The 9376-nt window shown below is 39.0% G+C and overlaps 2 protein-coding genes across 3 annotated transcripts; both read left to right on the top strand.

The window, feature by feature from the left end:
* The first annotated feature begins 483 nt into the window (after positions 1–483).
* Positions 484–3793, top strand: LOC126924914 (uncharacterized). The gene is made up of 2 exons (XM_050739899.1): positions 484–1997; positions 3455–3793. The coding sequence occupies exons 1-2, from the start codon at positions 1064–1066 to the stop codon at positions 3784–3786; spliced, it is 1266 nt and encodes a 421-aa protein (XP_050595856.1). The 5' UTR covers positions 484–1063; the 3' UTR covers positions 3787–3793.
* A 731-nt stretch (positions 3794–4524) lies between these two features.
* Positions 4525–8326, top strand: LOC126924913 (uncharacterized). 2 transcript variants are annotated; one of them, XM_050739897.1, is made up of 5 exons: positions 4525–4654; positions 5252–5562; positions 5758–5998; positions 6494–6837; positions 7288–8326. In XM_050739897.1, the coding sequence occupies exons 1-5, from the start codon at positions 4527–4529 to the stop codon at positions 7596–7598; spliced, it is 1335 nt and encodes a 444-aa protein (XP_050595854.1). In that variant the 5' UTR covers positions 4525–4526; the 3' UTR covers positions 7599–8326. The 2 variants fall into 2 exon arrangements, with proteins under 2 accessions (XP_050595854.1, XP_050595855.1); XM_050739898.1 differs by having other exon boundaries at positions 4563–4654; positions 5213–5562.
* Positions 8327–9376: the final 1050 nt, after the last annotated feature.

The following is a 9376-nucleotide window of genomic DNA, read 5'->3' as shown; positions in this document are numbered from 1 at the left end:
ACCACCCTTCTCACCATCCTGTACCCAGTTGTGTCTGTGTGACGACCAAGTCAGAGAGGATGAGACGGATCTCTGTACACGGGGGTGAAAGCTTATTAATGGGGGTTGGTCGAGGGGTGGCGGGGGTAAAAGGCCTAGAACAGCAGCTAGAGGAAGAACGAGTGTAACACGGGCCTTGAAAGCTGCTGCTCGAGCTTCTGCTGCTCGTGGCTGGATTGTTTGAGGTGGAGGGTGGAAAAAAAGTAACAGACTCCCGGCAAATAACCCCCACAATGTTCCCTGTAGGCGTGGTCTGGCTGTATGGTGATGGCAGCGTTCGGCCAATCAGAATTCCTCGAACAACCCCGCCGTAGGCTAGCCTGGTCGAATGAAAAAATATTGACCGTGGCGAGGGGGTATTCTGCGGTCCATTTGGGGGTTGCGGAGGTGAAACACAACGTCGGACTGATTGCCAGGAAAGTGGCGAACGGGGTGCAGGGGAGTTGGATACCGCCGGGTGAATACCCCCCTCGTCACGTACGGGATCATTAGCCGGATATCCTTAGTCCTGCTCGCCAACCCTCTCTGATAGCGGTGATCCTCGTGCCTGACATCATTATCCTGGGACGCCGTTCAGCGCCAGCGCGGTGAGACCATCCTTCGAGGCCATCCCTCGTATCGTTCCAGTTCGGTTCCTCGTGTTTTGCCCTCCTCTCCCGTGTGTTTGCCGATACCGTGTTTCGCCACCTAACTCGTATAGTCGGAATCGTTTGCACTGTGATGTCGGTGCGACAAACACGGTTCTACGATCGAGTTGCATCTTCGTGACGTGATACTTCGACGACGTGGACGTGGTGACGGAAAAATTGTTCGGAAACTGCGGGATCGAGGTAGATTAAAAATCTGGCATTAACGTTTAGAAACATGGACGATTCGTGGTATGGTTCGCCGTAATATCTGTGTCAAAGAAAGATATTGTTTAACATCAAAGTAGTTGGACTTGGAAGATTGATTTGTTGATTTGTTGGACTTCAAATTTTGAGGTTGACAAGTGAGTTTGCAAATAGGAATACTTTGGACGAGTATGGAGCCGAACGATCCGTCGGCAAGATTGACCGTCGAAGATTTGTCCGACTGCAGGAGCGAGAGCAGTCACTCGGAGAGCCAATTGAGAGCCTTCCAGGACTACGAACGTATCAAGGAACTGAATTTATCTGTGGACAAGTCAAAGGAAGATCCTGCGATTGAACCTAAAGACTTTCATCTAGGATTAGAACCTGGTAGAACCTCTATTCGTTCGTCTTTCGACGAATTTGAAAATAGTAGCAGGAACCTTCCACTATCACTGAACAAAGGCAAGGATTTTGGTTACATTGCCGGTAGTTTAAACGAGATGGCCTATCCCTTGGACAGATCTAGTGAAAATGACGAGTCTCTGGAAACGACTAACCTGTGCAGGACCAAGAATCCGTCGGCCAAGGATTTGTTGTTCAATCTTCGCGAGAATAGGCATAAAAATGCTCATGCAACGTTGTCTCTCGATAGGTACGGCAAGGATTTGAATTTTGCTGTGTCAGAAAAGGATATCAAGGACTTTGGATTGCTGAAGAATTACAGTCTGGATCGGATGAAGGAGTTTAATCTGTCGTTGGATAGGATGAGGGATAGCCACATTGGGAATTTTGCTCTGGAGAGACTTCGAGGGGGAGCAGGCTTGCTGGAAAATCCACCGATATTAGAGCATAATGAGTTGAAAAGTATCCAGATGCAACCGAGGAACCAGGATTTGGAAGCTATCGCGTTGGAACGTATGAGAAGATCGCACTTGTTGGGAGCCGATCTCTCGGCACAAAATTTGTCCACGCAGATACCACATCCGCATTCTATCACGCAGATGCAGCACTCGCAGCAGCAACAGCAACAACAGGCTAAGTCGTTTACTATCGACGCGATTCTTGGCTTGAGGAATAATCCCAGGGAGAAACGGAGTCAGCAGCAACAATACAGAAAGCATCAAGGTATTTGAAATGACGTTTTTGATGGTTTTTTTAGATTATTGCATGTTGCATGAGTTTCATGACGGCAGAATCGTAGGAATTTTAAGTGAAATTATTGAATGAATTCTAGTCATTCGAAGTTTCTAGTCATTCAAATCTGATAGTTAAATTTTGATCATTTTATAGAGTACAATAATCCGAATTTGTAGAATGTAGTTTTGTAGTTTTAGATTCATTGTATATAATTACATAAAAATAAATTGTAGATTATTTAATAGCATATTAAAATTAATTATCAAGGATATTGTCACACTATAACGCGTTTACTATATTTGTTATTTGTTTATTTAATTAGAAATACAATTATTAACTATTTTTCAGCGCAGGTATATTATGAAAATTAATTAAAGTAGTCAGAACTGAAGAATGATTCAATTATGTATACAAATCTTCGGTAGATTATTATTAAAACAGCTTCTTGTAAATTAGTTCTATCAAACTTCAGGTGTATTTTCGCTAAAAACAAATGCAAATAGTGTGACGATAATTGTGGTGAAAATCTTGCTGTCAATCGTGCTCATGATCTGCAAAATTCTCGTTAACCTGAGAAAGAATCGAGGAATATCACAAATTTTGATAATTTTTCAAGCAAATCGACACTGTAGCATCTCGAAACCTTTCCCATCGTATTATTAGGAAAATATCATCGTATTTTAAAAAGTATCTGTTTATCATATTGACAAATAGTATAAAATTCTCGGTAGTTAATAGATATTTAACAATTATTATTCCATCATCCATCTTCCATCATAAAATATATATTTTTTCAATTTGACATACTAATTTAAAATTAAATTAATAGACACAGATTACAAATTACCAATACTAATAAATTTTATAACAAGCTTGAATTTGCCTATGGCATAGATGACAGATATTATAAAATATACATAAATTATCGTACAACGAAAGTTTTATTGCATGAATACTTACATAATTACAATACTACATTTCTTTACGGTTAGAATATCACGTATAATAAACATAATCAGTGGCATAAAGTACAATATTTAAAAACAAACTATCCAAATTCACATCCTTCCATTAATTACAAAGAATCCTAAACTAAAAGATTTTAAAAATTCCAAAGCAAAACTTGCAGTTCTCTGTTTTAAAATGTCCATAAAATTGCGGCTCCCGAATGTGTTAAAGAAAATAACATAAATTCAATTGCTAAAATTGAATTCAATCACCTCAGTTTCCAAATATAACGCGTGTCGTTCTCCATATAAAAAAATTGAATCATCGACCAGAAAAATATCACGAAGAAATTTTACCACCCCGAGTTGTGCTAATCTCAAAGAAGTGATCAGTCTATAAATATCACGCACCTGGCCCTCCAAGAAAAGAAACAAAATAACAAAAAATCATATATTCAGAAAGGATTACGTTTCTCTACATAAAAAATCGAACCGTAGGTCAGGAAGGCGGGACGAAGAACGGCGGTTCAAGCTCGTGCTCCGGCGGCGGCGGTAAGCTGAAGAGGGTGCGTACAATCTTCACTGCGGAACAGCTGGAACGGTTGGAGGGAGAATTCGCGCGACAACAGTACATGGTCGGGCCGGAGAGGTTGTACCTGGCGCACGCACTCAGGCTAACCGAGGCCCAGGTGAAGGTGTGGTTCCAAAATCGACGCATCAAGTGGAGGAAACATCATCACGAGCAACAGAGCCAAAGGGTGCACGAGTTCCAACGGTCGCTGAACTCTTCGCTGGAACACGAGGACAGTAACGAGACCGATAAATGGTGAAAAGAAACCGCGTTCCTCGATCGAGAAGCACCACTTCGTTTCTTCGTTTCCCCCCTGCTTCTTCCGTTTTCCGATCTTAGAAATATTCGACTGCTCGCGTTCGAGGAGGGCTTGATCGACGGCCAAGGACGATTCTCTCGCGGCTTCGACGCGCTTTGACCATTTTTCAAAAGGATTCTACCGAATACGTTCGATCGTATTTCCAAATAAGTGTTCCTTTGTTTCCAACTCCCTCGGATGAGTCTCTGATTCTTGCGAAGACTTTGAGGTCGGTCCTTTTGAGGTTAGATTGATTTCGTGTGGAACATGAAGAGAAAGGTTGCAGCAACGTAGAACGTTGATAGTCTCGTGGAGGAAGTTGTAGGTCTTGAGGATATTAAACTGGAAATCAGATTCGTGCGGTTTTGAACGAAGGTTTAGCAAAGATAAACTCAATGTTGCGATTGATGTAATCAGAGGAGAAAACAATTCGTTTACTTTTGAATATTGAGATCTTGGATGGATTTTCAATGAAGATTTTGAAGGATTCGTGAGCCTTGTTGAAAAGGAAGATAGGATTGATTGACTCATTTTACTGTTCGATCTTTGGTGTTGTATCGACACCATTGCGCCATGAGGGAATAAAAGACACAACTTTTTAAACGAAATATGTAAATTATCGTCTAATAAGTGTAGAAGTGAAAGGATTACTGTTCCATGATTCTTTCCCGGACGCTGTGGACGAACGACGAAATTTAACGATGAAACAAGTAGAAAATTACAAGTCAAAATGCATCCACTCGCATCTTGACACGAGAGATCCCCCTGATTCGTGCTGGAGGCATACGCAGAAGAGGAGTCAGTCTTTTCCGATTAGTAAAATCAGCAAGTGAGTATTTGAACGTCTAATCAATTTTTCATTGAGATTTCTAGGAAAATTTGGAAATATAATTCTTCTAAGCCCCATCTTTAAAATTACACGTATTATTTAATAGAATGCTACTATTTTATAAGAAATATAAAAAATAGAGGAAATAGAAAAAGCATCGTAATTAAATAGTTAATAAAAATAAACGTATCTTTTATATAAATGATTTATGGAAGATTTCTATGGTTTATGATATTCTTATGGTTAATATATTCTATGAATAACATATTCATCCAACGAGTGTCAAAGATTTCGTATTTCTGGGATACTATAATATTATAAAACTGCGTTTCCCCTTTATTTTTATTTTAGCTATTCTAATATTCTAATATTAACTTATTCAAACTTGATTTTTATATTAATAAAGTGATGTCTTCTCTAATCTTTCGCTTACTTTTTATGTTTATAGTACAACAATATCCCATATTATATAAGGTTAATGAAATTGTGTATAGGTGTACTATTACACAGGGTCAAAGAATTCTATTCCTAAAACGATTTAAACATAACTTTCGCCAGAAGCTAGGAAAAACACTTTCTCATGGGAATCTTCTTAAGGAATCCGGAATCGACCACGAACTACTATTCCTCGTCGACTCCTTACAAGCCACAGAAGAGTCACGTATGTTCCAGTCTAACGTACCCGAAGAACACGTCGGTTCACAGTACCGACGCACCGCATATCCGGACTCGTTCTAAACCCAATCGAGATAAACATTCCTCGAGTTATTCCTCGAAATTTTCATCGAAGGGGAAGACCCATTATGACGATGAGCTGGAAGATATCGATAAATTGAAATTTACCGACGAAGGATTAGGAAATCTTAGAGAAGGCCATATAGTGGAAGACGTTGAAGAGGAAGTTACAGGTTTATTTTATTTGAGTTTCAAATTCTTTAAGTTAAATTATATTTCTGTGTATTTGTAATCTGATACAAATAACATACTATAATTTTCGTGATGCTATGAAATACAACACATGGAAAGAGAGAGAGAGAGAGAGAGAGAGAGAGAGAGAGAGAGAGAGAGAGAAAGTTTATAAAACTTGGAATTTTTCGTGGCAGAGGACGATCGCGAAGTGCCAGCTGAATTCTTGGACAAGGATTACGAGGAACAAGAAGCGGACGATGAAATAGACGACGAGTCTGATGGGTCACCGCAGACTCATAGATCTCCGAGAGGAGGTAAAACAGAGGCATTGCTAAGACAACAGCGATGGGGAAGCGTAGAGCACCAGGCAGATATGCGAAAACTTCGTTACCAGCAACATGTGGCTATGATACACAATCATCCTTCATCACCCAGGTAAGATCGGAAATTCTTTGAAAATGTTTCGATCTTAAGGAGGTTGACACTTCCGTGTTATTTTACTTACTAATTTGATAGCCTTTGATTCTTATAATCGTCATCTGTTTTCGTCATTTTACATTAGACACTTCCATAAACACATATACGCATAATCAAAGCTATCACTTTGAAGTTTTAGTTGAAAGCATCGTCTTCGCATTATTCGAATAAATTTAGTACATTTTTGAAGTGTGATACCAGATTTTCGAAGCATATTATATTGCTCATAAATTATATTTATATACACACAATTTAAACCCTGCACACATAACAATAAAATCAGACATTCTTCTAACAATAAATTCAAACCATTGGAAGAAGAATATCACTGTTAAGAAACAAACCATAGTGTCCAAATTATTTGATGAACGGGACTCGTTTCATTTATGAAGCAAGTTAAAGATCTTCGATTCGAAATGGAAGATCGTTATTTTGAAACGTAGTTCCGGTTAGGTACTACCGCAACGTGGCTGAGCACGAGGTATCCGAGCCCTTATCAGAAGAAGACTTCGTCCGAACGTCGCTGAAAAGTCCGCCGAGGCGGCAACCTGCAAACTATCGTCAATGGTCGTCATCGAGAAACGAACCTGATCGATACGACGACGCGACGACGTTGATCCATTCGACTCGACGAGCCCGTACTAAACCGGATGTGGATCGGCTGATAGAGTCGGAGTTGAACAGAACGAGAAGGTGCAATCGGTGTGGTAACCTGTCGAACAAAAAGAACGAACCGCCTCTGAAGAATAGCTGTAGATTCGACGATTGCGCGAATATTCCTATCAAGGGACCAATCGGTAAGACTGTATTTAACTCTGCTTTTTGATACTGTATCGTTATACTTTGAAATTTTGGGCATTGTATTTTGTATTTCATTATACCGTGTCATGGAATACATGGATCATACTGGAAGTTTTTGCCAAGATATAAATAGACTGCAGGTTTTTGCGCATTTATACGAAATTTTAAAGTGCAAAATTACGCGAGAAAATATTTGACAGGTGAAATATTTTTCTGTAGAGTCTATACTTCCTAAATTATATTTTCAAAAATATGAATTTACATAAAGATTCACTGTCTAGTATATGCATAAATGCAACAATGTAAAATTTTTATTCTAATTAAGCTTTGTAGTACTTACGTTAATGAACGGACATAGTAAATTATAAAATAGAAACGATAAAATACTCGTCTCAAGCAAGCCACAATTTCTTAACCAATTACTATTTCTTCTTTCAACTGTTCAGGCGACGAGCCCGAGAACCACGAGCAAACATTCTGCGGCCGCTGCAACGTGAGGTACAACTCCAAAGATCCCTGCGGTGCCACTGACATCCCCTCGCCCTTATACACCATGAAATCGCGCAGATCCCGCGAAGTAAAATCCCCAACTATCTACGAGGTGCCAGAGCAAATCCAGGACAAGCTCTCGACCGACTATCCGCGATCCTTATCGAGATACCAAAGAAAACTTACGGACGCGTACACGGAAAAATTGAAACGGTCGTTGCACACTTCTCACGGTACTGCGCGTACATCTTTTCGACACGTCGAATAAAATCGTTTTTTTGACTCTTCGGGAGATCAAAGAAGAAGAACAACGAACCGAGAAGATTGTAAAAGCGTTGAACTCGAGAAAAAAAATATCGAATCGAATCGTGTGAAAAGAATTCAATCATTGAAGCAATCCCACGAACATTCTAGTAACATTTCAGGATCGAAAATCCTTTCCCTTGTTTCCATGCGATTCTCGCGACTATTTTCGTATAAGGAATTCGTCCCTGTATCGCTGTTTAAGGATGTGTGTGTCGAGCAAGGTAGAAACAAAGTCCATTTCGTTGCAACTCATCAACGTGAGAGACTCGATCCACGAGAGCAACGGAAAGGCCATCGTAGAACAAAGAATAAAAAAAAAGAAAAAAAAAGAAAAGAATCGCTCCTATTCGATCGTTTCCCTTCTACTGATTGTGTAATATATATTTTTGTAACTGTCCTCTCGGGTCTTGTAGATGTTACACTGTACGTATTGTCCGAGGCTAACGCTAGTTGCACGATGTACATACGCAGTAGGTGAAATCGATTAGAGTTTAAACGTGACTGTCAGAAAAAGAAATCTTTTGCTTCACGTCTTCGGTGTTCGACGATCTTCTAAATGGTAATATCACCGTTCCCCTCGACACGAAATCGACTGTATATACAAGACACCCACGATTTCGATTACGATTTCTGTGTACACATGTACGCGTACATGTTCGCAAGAAGAATAAATCCTCGAATCTGTGCACCGAGCCCAGTCTACTTTATCTCGTCCTCATATTATTCCTTATTGTTGCGATTGATTTTTGAAATATTATTAGATGAGAAAGTTGTTTGACAGAAGAGGGAAGATGGTAGAAGGAATCGCAGGAAAATGATATTCCGTACCTCTTAGATCGATTTTTAAGACTTTCCTAGGGAGAAGAATAATTTGGTGAAAGTGGAAGCACGTTGGGAAGAGTTGGAGAGAAAGGTAATGGATGAATAATGATTCTGCGACATGGAAGTATCCCGCAGTGTATTCCAATTTCATTTCCCTTTTTTTTCGAAAATAACAAATTTTGAAAATTAAATATATAGCATTTATATTTCTTAAGGAAAATTCAAGGATTGAAACACGCAAGGTAGATTTGAAGAACAACAATATTTAAAAACTATTTCTTACAAAAGGTTCGAAAATTAAATAGGAGAATCTGTTGTTTTATGAAACATAATTCACGTTTCTTCCAAAATTAGTGAAATTCAATATAAAATAATAAAATAGATCAATACAAACAATTAATCAAAATTTAAAAAACACGATTTAAAAGTCAAAACAATAAAATACAGAGAAGAATCCTAGAAAAATCTAGAAACATCACAAGAACAAATTTTTTAAAAACTCTGTCCAATTCAAACTTCCTAACTCGTCACAAAATATCATTAAGATTCAACATGCAAAACAATACAAAATATAATCCAAATAAAAAATTCATAAAATTATTCATCAAATTTCAAAGGTTAAAATTTTAATATGTACTCTTAGAACCAAAAATAAACCGGAAACAGACTGGTTTCCCGGTTAAGAACGGGTAGAAGAACAAACCCCGGAGGAACTTCCTGCGAATCGTCTTTTTTCGTGCAGCAATTGGTACTAATTAATTAGCGGCGTGTCTTACGTTCTTTCCGTAATTTTATTCGCGAAGGTACGAGCGGGGTGCAGCTTTTTGTCGAACCACAAAGGCGGCTGCTTTCGCCTGAGCTTTTGTTTAAATATTAATAACGCGGGGAAACTCTGTCGCTCTCTGACCGCGGGCGGAA

The sequence above is a fragment of the Bombus affinis genome, chromosome 15, assembly GCF_024516045.1.
Source record: "Bombus affinis isolate iyBomAffi1 chromosome 15, iyBomAffi1.2, whole genome shotgun sequence".
In the NCBI taxonomy this organism is placed as follows: domain Eukaryota; kingdom Metazoa; phylum Arthropoda; class Insecta; order Hymenoptera; family Apidae; genus Bombus; species Bombus affinis.
This window is presented reverse-complemented; position numbering and strand designations above follow the sequence as displayed.

Excerpts from the sequence above, each read along its gene's own strand:
- LOC126924913 (XM_050739897.1), top strand. The coding sequence starts at position 4,527 with ATGAAACAAGTAGAAAATTACAAGTCAAAATGCATCCACTCGCATCTT. Across the intron at positions 4,655-5,251 it reads CCGATTAGTAAAATCAGCAA|GAATCCGGAATCGACCACGA; the intron begins GTGAGTATTTGA and ends AATCTTCTTAAG. Across the intron at positions 6,838-7,287 it reads TCCTATCAAGGGACCAATCG|GCGACGAGCCCGAGAACCAC; the intron begins GTAAGACTGTAT and ends TCAACTGTTCAG.
- LOC126924914 (XM_050739899.1), top strand. The coding sequence starts at position 1,064 with ATGGAGCCGAACGATCCGTCGGCAAGATTGACCGTCGAAGATTTGTCC. Across the intron at positions 1,998-3,454 it reads ACAATACAGAAAGCATCAAG|GTCAGGAAGGCGGGACGAAG; the intron begins GTATTTGAAATG and ends ATCGAACCGTAG.